General features: G+C 42.5%; 1 protein-coding gene across 4 annotated transcripts in view; it reads left to right on the forward strand.

The window, feature by feature from the left end:
• PRKCA (protein kinase C alpha) overlaps window positions 1-19,198 on the forward strand; it is a 145,752-nt gene extending 126,554 nt beyond the window's left edge. For 3 of the 4 annotated variants that reach the window (XM_027654672.1, XM_027654673.1, XM_027654674.1), the window contains 4 exons: window positions 4,629-4,709; window positions 6,021-6,128; window positions 8,513-8,653; window positions 12,640-19,198. In XM_027654672.1, the coding sequence (XP_027510473.1) occupies window positions 4,629-4,709; window positions 6,021-6,128; window positions 8,513-8,653; window positions 12,640-12,804 (495 nt within the window). In that variant the 3' untranslated portion in view covers window positions 12,805-19,198. The remainder of the gene's footprint in view (window positions 1-4,628; window positions 4,710-6,020; window positions 6,129-8,512; window positions 8,654-12,639) is intronic. The other variant, XR_003529567.1, reaches the window with a different exon arrangement.
• The last annotated feature ends 1,846 nt before the right edge of the window (window positions 19,199-21,044 follow it).

Consider the following 21,044-nt stretch of genomic DNA (forward strand, 5'->3'; position numbering starts at 1 on the left):
AAAGGAAGCCAATACACCAAATTAGAGTGTCCTTTCTGTGGCAATTGTCTTGTGCCAGTTCATACCAAAGAACATTTTGTCAACACCAAAATGCTCAATATGAGTCAGTGCTGGAGTGAATTACTTTATTTTATTTGGAAATTCCATATAAAGAAATAAACCTTTCACCAAAACATCCAGTAATTGGGAGGAAATTAGTCTTTCTATCATCTTACAAACAGATTTGATTTTATTTTATTGAATTGACCGATTTTCTTTTGTTTCTGAAGACATTATTGTGACTGGCAGATTGCTAACTAGGTCTGTGGTAAACTTCAAAGGAAGGTTCATGTTTTGCTTGCAGGGGTGTTTCAGCATGTTTCCATGGGCTAAAATTTATCAATTTATAATAGATTTTAATGAAGATGCATTTGCACGATCCCATTCCCTGCTGGGTGCAGATAAATGAGCTAAATCTAAATAAACTGTTGAAGGTGTCTGGAGGAGAGTCCTGTGAGTGGGTTGTACTCAAACACAGAGAATTAACTCTTTCCATCAGCATTTGGGAAATAATGGCATGACAATAACGGGGTCTGAAGGAGCCCCACACTCCCTCTACATGAACTACCCACACACAGTTCAGGGATTACACAGCTGGAAGGACCCTACAGGGACATCTCAGCTGGTGTCACACGGCCCATCTCTGAATGGAAAATAAAGTGCTTTGTTCAGCAAAGAGACTTTGCACAGCTTGGTGTACTCTAAAATAACGTTTCCCTTTTTTATGATTGGGAAAGTTACCATTTGTTATTACTTAGCTGGATAACAGACTGGAATTAATATTCATTTTCTTATCCCATGCACATTAAGGTATGTGCAGAGGTTAAACTGGTGGGATCCCAGGCCTGACAACTTCTGTCAGGTAGAAAGTGGTTATCTTGTACAGAATATTTCTTGATGTGCTGAACTCAAATATTTATGGTCAGAGTGGGGAAATAGCTGTGAAATCAATTAGTACTTTGTGTTGCCTTGACCAGTCAAGAGAGACAGGAGGAGATGGATGTCAAGAGGATTAGTGGGAAGGGACTCTGCCAGCACAGAACCCCACCATCAGCATCCCTGCAGCAGCCACAGTGATGAGTTTTGAATTTCAGAGGAATTTAAATTAGAAACTCCATTTCCCTTCTCCTCCATCCAACAGCCTCAAAACCTTCAGCTGTAACCTTGAATTTGCCAGGATTGTGGGAGGCAAATAGATATTACAGAGGTTTGGAAAGTGTGTGTTTGACTGTTTCCCGTGCTAGTAATATTTATTTCTTTTAATAACTGAGTTTTAGCTTTTCCAGCAGACATCAGATGTGTTCACAAAAGATTTTCTCTTGCCTCTGGGATATAATCTTTTCATCCCAACTGGCTACTAGCTGCAAGCTGCAATGATCTAAACATTCCTACAAATTGCTGGTATTAATCTCTGTGTCCTGCTCTTAACTGTGCCTTCCTCAGAGGCAAAATGGGAAAAAAATTAAAAAAGCAACATTCTTCTGCCAATTTTGCTTGATGAGAGAAATTCCTGAGCTCTTCCTGAGCGCTCAAATCCACAGAACCTGGAAAGGCAGAGCTCTTAAAATGCAGCAATAGATAGTTAAAATGGGACATTTGGAATGGAAAAGGAGATGAAAAAGGCAGTAATTTAAATTAATGATGGAGAAGGAGCTGGGGGGAAGGGTCCTACCAGCTTTCCACTCCTCCCTGGCCAGTGAAAAGCAGAGATCCTAGTTGGAGGAGGGGACAGGTCTTCATTTCTAGGCACAGGAACTCCCTCACTGCTCTGTGGGTCTGCCCTGCACACTGTGGTGACACAGGAGGTCATGTTAGTATACCCCAATTTGCTCTAAAAGATACAAAAATTTGTCCATGCAGATAGAATCATTTTGGCAGCTGCTGCAAGGCAGGCAGGGATGGCTCTGAGTGCAGCAGCTGGTAGGTAATACAGGATGAATTCTGGATGAGGAGGAGGGAACTACTGAAAATACAACATTTAGAACTTGCTGACTTTGTACCAATGCATGTTTGACTGTACATTGAAAGCTCATCTGCTTCCTCCCACATGTCATTCCTTCCTTGAAGTGAGCGTTCTTTCCTCTCGTTTGCACTTCCAATTAATGCTGGGAATAGCTCCCAGTAGGATGAGGATAGCCACAGGTTGGTGAATGAACGTGGCAGATTGCTTTGCTGTGCTTCCCTTGTGCCACAGCCTTACAAGGATTGAGCTGGTCATTCAAATTGGGTGTATTTAATTAGGATTAAAGGAAAAAAATCTTCCAGTGTCCAGCAGCAGATTTGACAGGGCCACCTTTTCCTACCTGGTGGTAGGTTCAGTGAAAGGAGTGTTCTTGTTGTAGTTGCAGTGGCACCTTTCCAGTGTTGATGTCTGTATTTATATCTCAATTGCCCCTCTTCCATCACTGGTTCAGGTGAGGGAGGCATTGCCAGCTCTGGTTGTCAGATGTTCACATGTGGCATCAAACAGCACAAAAATTGCAGTGATTCTGACCCTACCTGAGGTTTTATGGAGGAGCTTTTCTCATGTTAATTCTGCCTCTCTTGCTGATTCTGCCAGCTCTTCTCTCCCAAAGGCAGATCTCATTGGGGCAGGTTGCTTTGCTGCTGGAAATGCTATTTAGGGAAGAACCCAGCCTTGACTCACCTCTTGCTGCATAAACAACCAGCGTCACTGAGTCGGTGCTTCAGTTCATCTTTCATTGTATGACATTTCTTTGCTGTATTTAAACCATTTCCTCCCCTCAATAAACCCATCTAACTCCTCCATAATAGGAGGAGAAGTAGATTGTGGGCTCCTAGACAGACCTGGCTGCCAGGTACAGAACCTTGGCAATGTAGCAGCATTTTCTTTCTCACTGCTGTGGATCCATTTTTTTTTCTCATTTGCTAATTGAAATAAACTGTTCCTCCCAAAACCACTTACATGGAGCACGCTTGCTGTACAAAATGTTCTGCCCTTAGGAATTAATGACCTGAGAAATACCTCCTTTTTTTTTGATAAAATGCTCTTTGCCATAAGGCAGAGAGATTGTCAGAGAAGGATTGAAGATGAAATAGTGTATCATTTGCTGTGTGTAAAAGGCCAGTGTTTTTCCTGGATAAAAATTTGAAAGTGTTTGGTCTTTCAGGAGGCAACACTGATTCCAGTGGGCCTCTGGGACTTACTGGTGATGAAAATGAAAGGGAGAGTAACCAAGTGTGTCAACTAATACAGTATGAAATGAACGTCCCAAATATATATTTTTAAGTCCATATTACCACTAAGAGACAAGTAATATAGATTTGCCTTTATGTAGGACCTTCCAGATGAGAATCTTGTTATTATCTGTGATTGTCTAATACATTCCAAAGTACGATTGATTTTGAAATCTTTTGGTTAGAAACATTGCAGTAATTTTTAATTCATGTGCTGCCATATCTCAGGGAAGAACATATATTCACACAGAGACTATAATTTTATTTAGTAGCCAGGCAGTGCTGCTTTATTGCACTGGTGACTCACTATTTTCCTGAGAAACTACAAAACTTGTCAGTTCAACTTCTCTTTCAGACAAGTAAAAAATTTACAATATGTGATGTGTACTGGGCTTAGCATTTTGTCTCACAAAGAATAAAAACACATGCAAACAGGAAAATAAATGCAGGCCCCTCTGGAGCAGTGACTGCCTCAGATCCCTGCTTATTCTGGTGGTGGAGGGTCGAAGGCTCCACTGCTGCCTTCTCTGGTGGGGATGGACAGTGGCTGGGACATCCTGCATGCCTTCCCAATTCACAGTATCCCTTCACAGTTACTTAGAAGGAGATTTGAGAGAACATCTGCACCCCCAAACTCCTCTATCCCATTCCCAAACGCAGCTCTTAAATAAATTAACGCTGACATCTGAAGAGGCCTCAATTAAAGATGATGATGCAGGAGGGGCCCTGGGTGCTGTTGGCACCCACAGTCTTTCCTTGTGTCAGAGCTCATTTTGTGCTTCTCCATGAGTCAAATGTGAACAATACTTGACATTTCCATTAGTCTGAACAGCAGGAACCCCTTTCTTTTTGGGGTAGCTGGTACCTGGCTTCATCCTGACAATCACAATCATGAGGCTTGGAAAAATGTCACTGAGCTCTTTCGGGGTTTGCTCTTTTCCTAAATTTTGCTTCCTTTTACAGCAGAACAAAAATAAAAATATTGAAAAGAAGGGCTTAATTATTGATAGTCCATAAATTAAGTGATTCTCATGATTTCAAGCTATGACACACATGGATGGATAACATTTTTGCCCTGTCTAGTACATCGTGCCACTGTACTTCCTCTTTTGCCCTCAAATGCACAACCCAAGGACTCCTGAGAGCCACATTTGCCAAGATATCAGGGTATCAAAGGTGAGGGTGGATTTAGACTAATATTTGCAAAACAATCCAACTCCCACTGAAACCGGTGATTGGCTGGAGTGAGGATTACAGGATTGGCTTGCTGGCCTTTTTCAAGGAAATATGATCTTCTCTGCATGTCACTATTTATCTAATATGCTACAGGACTGGAGGTTAGTTAACACAGGGGTTTTTCCTTTGTTTTTTTTTTTTCTGTGATTATACAGATTATTGCTTACCAGCCCTATGGGAAGTCCGTGGATTGGTGGGCTTATGGTGTGCTGCTCTATGAGATGTTGGCTGGACAGGTAAGATTTACCTTCCCGTGCTCACTGTGACCCCCTCCTGCATCTCCAAGGCTGCTCTGTTCCAAGGCTCCCTAAAGGGATAGACCATTAGAGGATAAGACTGAAGCCTTTCATACTGCTATTATCTCCTTGTACTCTTGACTGACTCAACTGAGAATGTATTTAGGCTTTAAGCTCTTTATATTGTACCCACATAATCAAGCTCTGCCTTTGAATACGGCTCCTTTGTACTGCAATAATGTTATAAATAGCCATCTTCAGGATTGAAAGGGAGACACTTGAGCAGGAAAACGCATGTCAAGTGGAAGAAATATCATTTAGTAGTTTGAAACCACGGGGAAGCATAATAAGAGTGTGTATATGCTCTGCATTGCAGTTAAATCCCAAGAATACAGTTTTTGTGTTGTATGTCCTGGGGGTAAGTGTGGGTTTGGCCTCTTGGAAATGTGCTCAGTTACAGACCCCTCCTTCTGCACAGTTAATGAGAGGCTGCTCTCTGAGGCACTGGGGTAGGAAAGCAACACTGTGCTGCAGTAAATGGCAGATAAGTACCAACTTCAAGGAATTCTATTACTCTTGAGTTGGAAAAGATTTCTGCAATTGGCTTTCAGTGAGTGTTAAGCTGAAAGCAGGCGTTTCCTGAGCTTAAAACAGACATTTTTAACAAATGCCTTTAATAGTTTCTCTACTAAATTCCAGTGACATCTTAAAAGGTTTAATGTGTGGCAATTGCAGATGTTAATACTTTACAGGCTACACTGCAAATACTGGGCATCTGAATGCTTTGGAGAAAATGAGATTTACCACTGGCTGGGTCTTGCATGGTGCCCATATCCTGGGGAGTCACCCATGGGCACTTCCCTAGCACCTCTGTTTTAAAATATAATGCAGCCCTTCCTTGTGATAGTCTCAGAAGCAGAAGCAGAGTCTACAGCCATGAGATAAAACGAACTCAAATATGGAAGTAAGTGAGGAATGGATGTACCTTATCACAGGGTAGTTGAAAGTTCAGTCTCCAAACTTCACCCTTTAAAGTATTTTGCCTGCCTGGTGCAGAGTGGCTTTAAAAACTGATTAAAGCTGATCATGAAGATAGTCCTGCATACATTTCATTAACCTGTGGGGGCAGAAATGATTGTTTTTCCAGGATTTCAACCTGAGACTGATGAACACTAAACTTCTGGGTCAGAAGATAGCCAGGGTGCAGATGGCTGGGAGTTTGGTGTGTGCTCCTTCATAAAAAGTGGAGAATTTTTTTTTTAAAAAGAGCAAATCCCAGTAAGGAACTCACCTGTGATTTGTTTTCAACAGCCTCCATTTGATGGGGAAGACGAAGATGAACTTTTCCAGTCCATAATGGAGCATAACGTGTCCTATCCCAAATCACTGTCCAAAGAAGCTGTCTCCATCTGCAAGGGGGTGAGATAAATGCTTCTTTACCATTAAGTTCCTTTTTGGCAATCCTTGTGAATAACTGGATCTGTCTGGCTTTGACATGGCACCGTAGTATTTTTGAGGGCAACTTCTGTCAGGCAGTGCTCAGCTATATTGTCACTTGGTGTCACTGATAAGGGTTCAGCTCTTCCCGCTGTTCCTGCTTGTTTTATGGCAAGAACAAATGTCAGACTCAGCAGCTGCCAAACCCAAAGCAGAATTTATAAACGGGATGATGGTGTGAAGCATCTCCACCCACTCTGCCTCTCGACCCACAGCAGCACAGCCCCAATTTTGCAGGGTGAGAAGATTTCTCAGCTTGGCTGGATACCAGATCCTCCAGAGAGTCCTCAGCCCAGGATGCCTAATGACAGGAGCAGAGCAAAAGAGTTACTAACACTCATTTTTAAATGTAGGTAAAGTGAGCTTATGTGAAAATCTTTAGCATAAATGCGAGGAAACTGTGGGGAAATCCTGACCCAGTGGTGACTTGTGCGGCCTAAAATTGGCCTTAGATTGTAAATTTTGAGGAAAAGAAGAGATTTGACTTCAGGGGATTAGCTCAGGAAAAAACAATTTGTTTGACTTTCCTTTGGCTCCACGTGATTCTCCAGAGAACCATCAGTCTGCAGCTTTTCCAACCCACTGTTTGTAATCGTTATTTGAGGTCTGATTTACACTGATAAAACACCACTGCCTTTAGTATCAGTTAATCAGTTAAACTGGGATATCCTTTGGAACCATTTAGGAGGTATTATACATGAGCTGGATATTAATCCCTTAAGGAAAATCATCACAGTAAAGGAAAGATGTTTAAAGCAACAAGGTAAAAGGAAAGACCACGCTAATTTTGGAGCTTACCCCAGTGTAGACATGCTGGGTAGCAAAAAACAAACACCATATATTTTTGTGAAGTACATGCAGATTATTGCCTTGTCGTGACAATCACATTTTCAAACAGCAAAGCCTGAATTTGATGTAATGACCCCATTTTCAGCTCCTCTGCTTTCTGCTGTTCTGGGTGCTCACACCCAGAGAGGGCAGAAAGCTAAAACTGCCCTGTTGCCACGAGGTTTAAGGTCAAATCTCTGTGACACTGATGTGTTCATTGGCTGTATTCAACTCACAAAGTAATCCCAGGTTTCAGTGAGCATTATTCCTGAGCTAAGAAGTCAATATGAGAAAGCTTCTGAGCCTTGCAGTCAGTGGGAGCTCAGCAATCCCAGGACTGGGCACCAGTGGGCAAGACAAACGTGCCCATTGTGCTCTTGGGATTGATTTGTCTGCTTGACATCCATTCCACTGATTTAGAGCTTGTTGGGCTTGGTAAATGCAGGAGCTTTGGAAAGAATTAAAACTACCAGAATCAATGTTCACGTTTTCTTTTATCACCTACTGTTAAAGCGAGGGGTTTGGAAAAGGTAGCAAAAATGGGAAAGTTGCTGTTAGGCTTGAAGAAGGCTGTGATTCCAGCCCAGTGCACAGCCCCTTCCCAAATCTGCTTTGGAGTCACTTTTATTTTAGGTTTAAAATTGGAGTCAGATCAACTCAACATTTGGAAGGAGACTAAAGCAGTACAGCTGAGCTTTTAAAAAGATGTGTGGAGGTATCACTCCCAGCAGCACATTAATCATATATAATTTGTAGGACAGCTTTAAAACGTCCCCACAACACTGAAACTGAGAGTTGAAGGCTACATTGCACAATTCCTAATGTACACACCAACTGAGGAGATGCTGAGGAGCTTGTTAATTAGGGAGCACATTACATTTTCTGAGCACGCCGTGATGGTGGGTTTTGGGTTGTTTCTTTTCCCCAAGTCTGCTTAATCTCTGCAAGTGGGTATAGTATTGACCAGGATGTCATTAAGAATGCAAGGGAGGAAACACAGATTTGATACTGGCAGCTGGGTGCCAAGGAATTGGAGGCCCTGTAATGAGATGTCTTGAACAAGCCCAGAGAAATTAAATGGGAGTGGGGAGGTTGTACTTCATACAGCTTTAGTGTGTTGGAATTTATTATGTTTAATTGATTGTTGAGATAAGGCAGAAGCTGTTCTGGAGATTTATAAGACTAGAAGACCAAAGGTGAAATTCAGGAGTTGTGAGCAGGGATGGCAGCATGTCCTGGGCATCACCTGCACCTCTGGTGGGGAAAAGTTCTCCAACGCAGCCCTAATTTTGTTGCTGATGTGCTGTCTCCGGGAAACAAACAGGAAAATTCATCTTCAAAAACTGAATTTTACCTCTTCAAAACAATTTCATTAGCAATGTGTATCTTCAGGAGCGAGAGCATCACAACCAGGGGAAAGTCTGTCTCACTTTCATTCCAGCGTTAAATTGAATCATTTGCTGTTTTCTTCCCGACAGCTGATGACAAAACATCCTGCAAAACGCCTTGGCTGTGGCCTTGAAGGTGAAAGAGACATCAGGGAACATGCTTTCTTCAGGAGGATTGACTGGGAAAAATTGGAAAACAGAGAGATTCAGCCACCTTTCAAACCTAAAGTGGTGAGTGAGATGCCAAGTCCTTCCCTCGCTCAGTGTGCCTGCACTCAGCCTTCCCCGTGGGGTGACATTAATGCTGCCTGGCTGGTGCTGCAGATCTGGGACACTGCTCAAATAAGGCAATTTGATTATGGCAGGCCAGTCTGTAAGTCTGCTCGTGATTTGGCACCTTGTGGTGTAGCCCAGTGTGCTTTGTTCCTTTGTAAAAAAGTCTCTCAGTGGTTTGAGTCCTGCCTGGACGGTCACGCACCGCGGGAGGCACCGAAAACGGGGAAAATTGGCATATTCACATCAGTGGCTGATGTGGTGAGACTGGTGATAAACATGTTCATGACTGTCTCCTCTGAACAACATCTGAAGCCAGTGATTAAAGGGATCTGAATTGCAGGGGTGAATTTCCTCCACAGGCTGCACAGCACAAGGGTTTTACCCCCATCCTGCAACGTCCACTCGGTTTGCAAAGTAATCCCTGATTTACTTTTCATGTTTGTTACTGGTTGGCACACGTGTATCCATAGGAATATTTTAGAAATCCAAGCAAGAGGAAAGATGTCCTTACCCTGAGAGCTGTTCGCTTAATAGAATTGGGAGAGCTGGGCTTGTTGAGACAGAATTTCTTTCAGCATGTATTGGTTTATTGACAGGCAAAGAGCACACAAGAATACAAGCTTTAAGGAACAGCTGTAAATTGTTATGTCCTAACATTGAATCTTTCTTCTCTATCCCTTTTTTATTTCAGCTGAGAGGCCTGGCTGGCTCTGGCATTTCAGGTGTAGGGTGACTGGTCTGTACACTGATTTATTTGCTAATACAGGCACACTAGTGAGGTACCACAAATTAATGAACAGAGGGATGCCAATACCCAGTGGCAGAATTATTCTTCACTTCCTTCATACAAATGACTTTTTCATATCACCAGGAGGAGAGTTGCAGCTGAGAAGGGTGTTTTGTGCTAGGGAAAATACTCTTTTTATATGGTGTGGATTTTGCATGCAGGGAAGGGTGTAAATAAGTAAAGAACAAAAGAACATGTGTGGTGCTGCCAGTCCTGCCCAGCTGGTCCCCAGAGCTGGCTGTGCAAAGGGAAGCTGCTCTTTAGATGTATTTTATGGAGGATTTTGATTACATGCTTCTCAAGTCAGACTTAAAGCTGATCGTAAAGCAAATCTACCTTCACAGCTCCAGGTTTTTATTAGCTCAGGGGTTGAGTGCTTAGACTCTCCTTGAAGTTAAAAGTATCACCAGCATGAAGGTACTAAAAGCTTGAAGGATTGTCTGGTTCCATCACAGCACACTTTGTGGCAGCTCCTGGCTCCTCTTTGGAGCAGCTGTGCTTCATCCCTGTGGTTATCCTGACCTGGTTTGTTCATACAGGCTGCTTTCAAAATACACCAAGGCAGATTCATATGGAACCTTAACTCTCCCAGATAAAAATAATTTAAAATCCAAGTCTGGTATTTACATACCCTATGTAAAACTCATTTATTGCAGTTGCTGATTCTATCTGTATCAGTGTCATGGAATTATAGAATTGTTTACGTTGGAAAAGACCTTTAAGATCATCAAATCCAACAGTTCCCACTGCTGGAGTTGGCACTGCCAAGCCCACCACTAAACCATGTCCCTACACATTTCAATGCCTCCAGGGATGGATATTGATTTTAGAAAGCAAAAAACACCCAACCCTTAATCTGTTTGAAGACAGGGATGTATTTATAGGCTTTGTTTGGCGTGGGTTTTTTCAGAAAACCTTTGTAGGTGCATCTTCTCCAGGAATAATCCTGCTGCCTCCTCACCCAGGCACGGCTCTTACTTGAACATGGAGCTGCAGATTTTGGGTCAGCAGTTGGTTGGTTTAAATAATGTGTTCCCTTCCAGACTGACATTTCAAAGGCTGTAGGCATAGGCTGATTATTTGGCAAGAAGGACCAATTTTACTTGTATTTTTAAGGTTAGGAGTTTTAGAATTTCTGCAGTTCTGCTTTAATGCTGCATTAATGTTCACAACAGCAATGCTGCTCTTTACTGTGAGGACAAAAATGTAATTGAAGGTGCAAATTTATTGATAAATTACTATATATGCCCCCCAAATATACCCATATTTCACATGATTTATTTCTTAACCTCTACTAATACAAGCAATAGTGAGAGGCCTAATGGAGTCAGGAAGTTTGGTTTCAATATGCAAGTTGTTTGAATACTTTCCACTTACTGAAAAAAGAAGAGGAAAAAAGTTAAAAAAAAAAAAAAGAAAAAAGAGCATCATTTTGTGGCAGGATGATGCTTATCTGTAGATCATCTTTTTAGCAAAAGCCTTCCCTGTATAAATAGCCTTTTTGTGGCTGCTCTGAGCTGACTGTTGTGCCTCTGAATAAATTTAACTTAATTTGGGGATACATCAACTTTCATGCCAGTGATTCAGAGTTTTCCCCTTGTCGAAGTTCAGCTGTTTCCATTCTTGTTCTCCAGAGATTCTGTGCCAAAATGCACTGGCCTCAGTGGGCACCAGGGTACCCACCCCTATGTGGAAAAAGCCTTGAACCTGGGGCAGTGTTCCTGTGCTTGTGTTCTTGCAAGGCTGAGTCAGTGTCCTCTGTGAGCACTGATTTCCAGGACCTGGGCACGTGTTTGTTGTCTGAAATACAAACCACCTTGAGCCCCAGGCAGAAGTTCTGAGCTCGGCTCAGGTGGCAGGTCCTGGTCCAGCACCTGCCAGGTGCTCTGCAAGAAGGTTGGAAACTGTGACTGGGCAGTTTCCAAGACAGCCAAACATCTCACCCCTGAATCCAGGCCCCTTTCCAGTTGGCTTCTCCCTTAAATGCACAGATTAATCCATGTTGCATTCATTCAGAAAAAAAAAAAAATCAATGTTTAATGTTGTTTTATTGTACAAGCCCTATTCTGCCCTTTCTAATTTATCCTCTGAGTCTGAAGATAATAATGTAGTGTTACCCTCTAAATCCACATGATTGTAGGGATATTGTAAGAATGAATAGGGAGGGAAAGGTCAGTGACAACAGGAAGAAACATTCGGTGCCTTCATCATACAACTACACTTTGTTCAAAGATCTGTTACAGGAGTTTTGAGATGAGCAGATTTAGCAGTTTCCTTCAGACATCTCCACATTATTCAATGCCTGACTTTCCTCAAATATGCATCTTTTTCTTGCACACAAGCTAAATTTTGTTCTGGTACCACCTTCATCCTTTTTAACACGCCTCTACTCATACTTCCCAGCCTATCAAGTGTTTTCTGCATTCCTCCAAACTGTCCTCTCTGCAAACCTAATTTCTTTTGGTTTCTGTTCTGAAGGAGTTGTGCTCAGCCTGGAGCTATATATAACCCCCCTTTTTGGCTGGGCTTTGCGAGACAACTGTGTCTTAAGACAAAAAAAAAAAAGGAGAAAACCTGTGATAGCACATTTTGTAATGAGGACCCGTCCCAGGGTGTGCTCCCTGCCCAACTCCCTCCCACCATCCCCAGGACTGAGGCCGTGCTGTCCTTTATGGATTAACAAGAGTTTATAGGCTGTACAATGAAGAGTCAAAGCATATAAATAAATTGCATTAAGCTTTTTGCAGATCGTAAAGGAAACAGAGACTAACACAAAAATTTAATTATGTATCATAAAGGTTTTAAGAAGAATTAAATGACTTGACAGAGAAAGTATCTCTTTCTGCCCATAAAAATATTTTCTTTTTCTTTCTGTATCCCAGTAAGTCTGAACATTTAAACCTCTTTATCTCATCACCTCATGCTGATGGCTGGAAACCTTTCTTGGCTGCTTTTCATCAGAACTCACCCGTTAAAACTTCTCCATTTGTGTGGAATTTTTTTGCTGAAATATCCGCAAGGAAAATTTTCCCTTGACCACTCATAAGAAAGGAGGGAAAGCCTCGCACGTGTCCCGACAAAACGCTGGGACTACCAATGTATTGCTGGGGGGGTTTTTTTGAGCCTTTTTCCCTGTTTTTCTCTTTCCTTGCAGTGTGGCAAAGGTGCCGAAAACTTCGATAAGTTCTTCACGCGAGGACAGCCGGTGTTGACGCCCCCGGATCAGCTGGTCATTGCCAACATAGACCAAACGGATTTCGAAGGGTTCTCTTACGTCAACCCCCAGTTCGTGCACCCCCTGGTCGAAAATGTAGCGTGAAACAGCAGAGCAGGAACAAATCCCGCCGTGGGGAACAGCCCCCAACCCTACAATTTTTAGGCTTTTGCCTTGTTGATTCCATTTGGGCCTGGAAATTGTAGGGTTCGAGAGTGTAGGGTGAGGGAAGGGCCACTTAGTCAGGATTTGGGCTTTGCAACGGCGTTCTTGTCTTAATGGGACATAAATTAGTGTACGGTGCCCTCTTACTCTTCTAGAAGTCGCCACTGACTTGTCTAAACTTACCCATTTTTTGGTACGTTATATATTTTGTAATTTCCCGCTGTCCTTTTGCTCCCTTTTCCACTCTGTCGTGTTAGGAAAAAAATCTAACACATGGTCTGAATTAAAAAAAACCACCTGGAATGTTTAGTCCTTGGGTGCAGGGACTGTTCCTCCTGCAGTTCCCGGGGACTTCGGGGACAGGAGCAGCACGAGGGACCGAGCGACAGCATCTGGGAGGAGAGGCATTGCAAAAACAGTGCTGAAAGGAGTTGTTTGGAAAATATGGCAGAAAAAGAAAGCTGGGAACGGGTGGGTGGGTGGGTGGGGGAGTAAAATCAAATCAGACCCTGAGGCTTCGTGAACCGATCCCGTGAGCTCGCAAACAAAAGCACTCCAGTGGTGGCCACATCTCTAGGGACTTGTGCTAAGTAGCATGTGATAAACTCAAGGGTGAAATTTTGTCTTTAATAATAATAATGATGATAATGATAATAGTAATAATTTTAATAATACTTTTGTGAATTTTAATCTCCATGAGATTATTCTGTGATCCAGGGTGCCATTGTTTGTTCAGTTGGTTTAATTTACACCGCTCCTCGAGTTTACTGTTAACTGGTTCTAATACCAATATTTTACTATGAAGTTCATTAACCTGGAATGTAAAACAAAACTGTAATTCCTCCTAAATCTTATTTACATGTGTTTATTTATAGTCTGCAGTGTAGGGCAGTAAATTGAAAGGATTATGTGTACTAAATTAACAAAAAAATGCAGCCCCGAGTGACTTCCTGATTTCTTCAGAATAACTCATGAAAATCAAGTGAGAGTTAGTCTTAAAATAATCAGTTTTAATTCAGAAAACTTTGGGCTGTAGAATAATCAAGCCTGAAAGAAGCAGCACCTAAAACTTGTTTTATTGATAGAATGGAATTTAATACCTTTTACATATGCTTCATGCAATGAATTTTGCATGTTTAGTAATAACTCTTAATAATAAGGGTTAATAATAAGCAGATCTATATTATTGACATAATCATATCAAGCATAAAGAGTATTATAAAACTTTTATAAAACAACTCGTGCTTTATTTGTGGAAGTTCTTGTTCTGAATGACACATTTAGATTTAGCTAAATGTTTTCTTGCTATTGTTTTGATTTTTACTTTAGGTTTTGGATATTGTTACTGGCTTAGGGTATAATCTCTTTTTTTAAAAGTAGATATACTTTTAAACAATAATTGCTACCTGCAGGTTTTATACGAGGTTCAATTAGGCTTTCATTTCACATCTGCTTATTACTTGCAGAGAAGGAAATAGACTTTATTTGCAATGATGAACACTGTAATTAATGCAATCTTCTCCTCTCCTATCACTTAGAGAAAAAATTTTGATATTTCCTCTTACAACTTTACCAGAAGATATTAATTCAAATATCAGTAAATACGTTTTGTGCATATTTTGGTTTTGTTACAGCATGTAAAATAGTATTTGGTGCATTCCCCTTATTTTTTTTTCCCTTCTGCCTTGTTCCCCTTAGCAGCCATAGGCACTTTTTGTCTGTCAGATGTGCATGATGATGCCAGAAGCATGATGTCTCTGTTGCTGCATGCAGACTGGTTACGATTTTTCCAGCATGTAAACATATTCAAAAAGTAAGATATTTGCCATAAAAGACTTAAATTTATACTAGAATATGTAACGGGGGAGGGTGGGAGGGGGAATCTACTTTCTAATCCATCTTTTGTGACAATAAAACATGGAACCTGTGCCAAAGATTCTGTCAGAAAGATCCAGTCCTGCCAAGTGGCAGCCAAGGGGGGGGGTTGGCCCTGCAGGGGTGACCTGTGGAGAGGGGGACAGTTGTGGAGGGAAATGTGGTTGGATGTGAACGGCACATGTGGGTTGTCTGGGCACCCCTGGGGCCTTCAGAAGCTGTTTCTGGTGCTGGGATGGGCGATTTCCAGCAGTCCAGAAGTACAGCTGCTGCCCAGTCATAGTCCTTTTGCAGCTCCAACTCTGATCTTGGAGCAATCAGGCTTTGGTGACATCCCAAGGTGTGGGAAAACACACAGCTTGTGAGGGGTGTTGGCCAACTGTCAGGAACTCAGATTGTTGCCTAATAAACAGGACTCCAAATTTTTCACGCATTTCAGGAGCAAAATTTTTAAGCCTGTGTCAAAATTTTAATTCTGTGTCAAACATGTTCTCAGCCAAGACTGGGAGTTCATTTTCTTCTTTGTGTATTATATAGTTCAGAAAGGATGGTATTCACCACAAAGCATGTGGCCTAGTGCAGCATTCATGAGTTTTGGTTTTTTTCTGAATATTATGAGCCTGATGTAGTTTAGGAAAATCAGAGTATCGTGCTGTAGAAGATAATAGATTGAATTAAGATAACAGGTTACTGAGTGTCTCAGATTTGAATGAAGAAGGGGCTCTCAGCTAAGTCAGTCTGCCGTGAGGCGGCATTGCGAGTGTTTTAAGAATGTGGAAAAGACACTTTTGAAAAAGGAAAATACTGGGAGAAATGCCAGCACACAGGTTTGGGGCGTAAGAAAAGCAGAACAGGGGCAGAGCTGAACCAAGTCAGAAAGCAGGCAGGAGATCCCGTGGGCACACGTTCCCACAGGTCCGTTTTCCTGATGAGTTGTCCAGGGAAGTCCCACTGCGGGCAGTTGTTCCCGGTACAGCTGTGACAGTCAGTGCTGTTCACACCAGGACACGGAGCTGGTCCAACACTGGGACAGAGCTGCTCATTTTCTGGCTGCTTCCCATAACCAGTCTCTTCAGCACTTGGATTTGTTCCCCAGTTTCTCTGATGTAGAAGCAGAAATTCCTCTTCAACGTCATTACCTCAAGCCCCCGGATTTTCAACAACTCTCACTGTCTTCTGTAGGTGTCTGTAACACTTAGGAAAAGGTCCTGTGAACTCCTGGATCCCGCAGGAGCAAGGCAGGGTTGGATAAAGCAGGGGCTGAGTGTTTGTTACCCCTCATTGCTCTGGCCAGTGCCCTCACACGTGAGCGCTCGCGCTCGGACCGGCCCTGTCCCAAGAACTCCCAGTGGCTGCTCAGAATCCAAACATTTATAATGGCAAGGAAAACCTTAAGTATCCTGCAAGCCTTTTCGTATCTTTTTAAAGACAGATGTTATTTATATAATATTTTTCACAAGATTTGGGTTTCTAGAGAACATGTATCAACAGAGGGAGAGGCATTAGAGCTGCTTTTCTTTCACTCGTGTTCGATAGCAACTGTAATCCCAACACCCACGTTGCCACAAAGATTCCTAAAAGGAAAATTGAGAATTATACTGCACTGAAGCTCGGGTAGAAGTTTTGGGAGCTGTGTTTCCATCCCACAGCTTGAGTCCCAAGGGGTTCTAGGGCAGCCCCGTTCCTGCTGAGGTCTGCCATGTAAAACTTCCGAGGGGTTTTCAGGGATCAAATGGGACTTAACTGGCTCCTAGGCAAATTTCTGCATTATTCAGGCATCTGGGTGGTTTTGTGCACCTTTGAGCCACTTGAGCAGGGTGGTGGGTTTCCAGGATAACCACTTCACCCACTGGCCAGTCTTGGTGTTCTCAGCAAGGATGGCACATCCGTGAGAAGGAGAGAGCACACTCCATAATAAAATACTCCTTAATAAAATACTCCTTAATGCAGTTTAGAGCAGAAATGCAATTTAGCTTTCTGATCCTTCATTCTTTCCAGAAGTACAATTGAATTTCCCTTTACAAACTGAAGAAAGTTCTTCTGGAGATGCTGTTAGTTTAACAGAAACTCATCACATCTGAACACTGTTGGGCTTTGAAATCCATCCTGTCTTTGGAGGTGAATTCAATTGAATAGTGCTGGGCTTCTATTAAATTAATAACTCAAGTGAGAGAGGAACTTGTCTTCCAGCTGGAAAGGTGACATGTCCAAGGATTGAGTGGTACCACTTGCAAAGTCTTTCCTCAGCCGGTGCATCCGGATGCAATCCCAGTAAAATGCCATAGGAGACGTGCAGGGAGCAGAGGGGGGAGAGCCTCCTTACTGAGCAAAACACATGCTTGGAAATAATATTAATAATAACAATCCAATAATAAAGCTTTGAGATGCGTAGAAAGAGCATATTTACAGTACTGAGTTTACAGTGGGCTTTTGGACCTGCCAGGGAACTTCTGGAAATATTTAATGTGATTTTCAGTTCTTGTAGTCGTTAGGATAAGTTATTGTACATAGGTTTTTGTCTCTTTGCAGACGTGAGTGTGGGCTCCAGGCTCTGTGTCCCCTCTGTGCTGCCTGTGGGGAGGCACTGAGCTGCCCAGTAGTCCATACATAGACAAGCTACAAAGCACTTTTTTCCCTCAGCTCTGCACTCATAGATGGGATCTGAAATAGTTCAGCTGAAGATTAAATAAGACTCGACTCCATAAACGTGCATGATTTCCTCACTGTGCCAGTAACAATTGGTAATTAAACAGCCTTATCATGAATAATCACCATGCACTACAGCCCTCCTGGTCCCAGGAAAACCTTGAGAGGGAGAGGCCACTTATGGACCTCTCTGCCTCAGTTACCTCAGCTGTAAAATGGGGGTAATAATACTTACTTACCTCACAGGGAGGTGTGAGGACTTCTTAGCCAATGTTTCTAATACACTTTTAACCTGAAAAGAGTTGTGTAAGTATTATTATCATTTTTACTATTAAAATCAGCTTCTTGGATTCACATGGTACTGCTGGCTATACCATGCTGTTTCTACTTTTTTATAGAACTTTAGTAACTCTGCTGAAGCCGTTTGGAGAGGAATAAAATCCGATCTGGTAACGTTTCTTACCAAATCTGGAGTCCAGCTTTTGTACCTGGAGTCAGGGTGTGGAGGGGGAGTGATGCTGACTGTGTGGGTCAGCTGCACTCACCTCTTTTCCAGTTACTGAGATTTTTATGTGCAATTTAAAAATTCCGTGTCAATGGAAGTCTTACCAGAACTGATCATTGGGAGGTGAGATTCCCTGTGGATAAATAAGGTCAGCACAGCTGTTTTCTAGTAATGTTTATACGACTCCTGGTCCGTCCATGACAGGCTGATACTTTCTGTTGATATTTTAATGTATTTCTGTGTTGTATTTATGTCTTTGTGTTTTTCTTTTCCTTGTCTGTGAGACAGTAGATCAAATTTGAAAGAAAACTACTCCAGAAGCTATGGGTTTTTTTTTCTCCCACTGATGTCAGTTGACCTAAATAAATAAATTAAAAGTCTATTAATGATTCTAAACAGGATGAGTAGCAACAGCATTGATAATGCTCAGCCTGATGCCATTAGAGCTCGTTTCTCACTCAGGACTCATCGGACAGTCCACAACTGATGTTACATTAATTTTATAATCATTACTGACAGGAACATTTTAATAGAAAGGAAAAATATGTTTCTGATATTTATATAAGCTTTTTCCTAAGAATTTCTTGGATTTACTTTCCTTCTATTTGAACCCCATGTGGCAACACTGCCAAGGGCTCCGTCCTTCCAGAGCTTGGCTGGGACCAAGAGCCCAAAATCACCAAAATTATGAATTATATTATATGTTTGTGTCCATTGCTGTTGGCCTTGGAGCAGAAAAAAGTGTTGCTGCAGTGGTAACAAATTTAATCAATGGCTTATTCCCCACCAGGCCTTTCGTTTATTCTCTCCCATGTTATCAAAATGAATGTAAAAAAATTAATTTCAACAAAATGAAGCTCGTTGGCTCTTTTTAAAATGTGCATTCCCCAACAGTCTTTGGTTTTGCACAATACAGAGGACACCTGAAACTTTTCAAATGACTGTATGTTACTTTAATGTCCCCTTTTTTTTAAACAAGGAGTAATCCTGCCTTGAAATCATTCATATTTTTAATATTATTTTAAGACCCTAATGTTGTATTTATACAGAGGAGAACATTATTTATTTTCATATCATTTATTTGCAAGATGCTACCAGAAAATTTGGAGAGGCCATTCATTTTTCAAAAGATTAAAAAAAAATACCATAGGAAGTGTAGTGGGCAAGACTGATGTACAAATTACAGCATCTTTTTTTTTTCTTTTCATAATTCGCAATATCTTCAATCTTTGTTTGCATGAAATGCTTTTGTTAAATATTAATTGTAGTTTCCAAACAAGTGTGTACGAATAAAAATACTGATCGTTACTTTTGTGAGAGTTTGGTCTCCTTTGATGGAATTCCCTTTCAAAATTGAGTCCACGGAGGCTGCAGAGGGGAAGGGGGGTTGTTTCTGTGATTCATGATGCTCAGGGACCCACCTTTGTCCTGAAATACCTATTTGGGCACTTCTGGGGGAGAGGACATGACTTCCCAGTCCCATCAGCCACGTTCACCCCACACCCACTTTCCTTGTTTAGACTGACATCATTTTATTCTCAAACTTTGAAAGCCACGTACAAATATTGTGACAACTTGACAGGCAACTCCTTCTTCTGCCTGCTCTCACACGGGTTGAATCTCATGCCAATTCAGTAATTAGGTTAGTTTAATTTGCAGAAGTCTGGCTGAGTTTGCCCAAAGGAATGGTTGAAATTCCTGGGGTTTTTCCAGAGGCAGCAGGTCTGTGCTCCTCAGCTTCTGAGCCCCACGAACACATCTCTCCTCAGGGGCTGGGATATTTCTGCACAGCAGAAGGGGGAGTTTGGGGTGACACACGGAGAGTCTGTGCCTCCAGGGCAAGAGGAAGGGGGTCCTGAGCTCTCCAAGCTGCCAGATCTGCATCCCTGTCACCTTGGCTGGTTGGGATTCATCCCTAGTTGTGGCTGGGCCACCAGCAGGATTGGGATGGTGGCTTTTGGGTGAAAGCCACTCGTTAGAAGTGAATCTCTAAACACCCTCCAGACTTATCCTTGGGGAAAGCCAAGTCTGGCAGAGCATGGGTGGGGTGGAGATGGACCCACAGAGGTGGGAGAGCCCCTGGCCACCCCATGGCCACAGTCTGCACCCTCCCACGGTGGTGGTCCCATGGGAAGGGAGAGTCACCCAGCTCCCACTGGGATGAGTCAGCGGGAACAGCGGGGCGGTGAGAGGCTGCGTGGGGACTGTGCTGCTCAAGCGTGAGGCTCAACACTCTGACTGGGTGGGGAGGAAGGGGACAATGTGTACAACTGTGCATTTTTATTTCTAACTAGGCAAGATTAGGCTGGTGGTGCTTGGGAAAAATTTAAGAGTTAAAGGCTGCAGGAGAGGCTGAATCTCTCTGTGCCTGTTGCATCCCATACGTGAGAGTATCTCCACCAGGAATGTTTCCAGCATCCAGCACCCAATAAATCAGAACAACTACCCATGGCTGCCTCCCCCAGCCCCAACTTCACTTTAGAGCTTCGGGTATTTGATTGAGAAATCTCAGAATACTTCTACAGAGCTGGTGCGTGAGCTGCAAATAAAACCATCTCCTGTGAGAAATGCTCGGGTAGCTATAAAATGATGACTGCATTAATTACCACAAGGTAATTATAATCCCACCTGCTCCCTGGGGAGCCATGGTAAAGCAAAGGCAAATCAATCAGGGGCCCAAATCAGGGCAGCTGTTGCCAAGGGTGGATGGGTTGTCCTCAAAAGGATGTTTTCCCCAACTGCATCTGTCACTTGTCACCTTCCCAAAGTGATGCTACGCCCAAAGAAATGGGGATCTCTCTGGGAGAACAGTCAGTGGCAGGGCTGGACCCACAGAGTTACCTGCTAACATTTATTTTTTGCGCTTTTTTTTCCCTGCTTTTCCTAAAGAAGGAGCATGGGATGAGGCAGATCTCACGGGAAATGAGTCAGTACTGTCTCCTTCTCAGGGGACTTGTCGCATTTGCTGCCAGGGTGACAGTGTCAGGCACCAGCTGCCACTTCTAGTGCTCATTACTGGTCCCTGAGTCAGTGCCTGACATCCTACCCCAGGAGATGTTGCACAGACTGATGAAGGAGAGGAAAAATTCCAAAACCAATTTAAAGCACAATACCTGGGTGAGGAAAAAGAAACAACCCCACAGTGGAAAGTTTG

This window comes from Corapipo altera, unplaced genomic scaffold (assembly GCF_003945725.1).
Source record: "Corapipo altera isolate COAL_440 unplaced genomic scaffold, ASM394572v1 343, whole genome shotgun sequence".
In the NCBI taxonomy this organism is placed as follows: Eukaryota; Metazoa; Chordata; class Aves; order Passeriformes; family Pipridae; genus Corapipo; species Corapipo altera.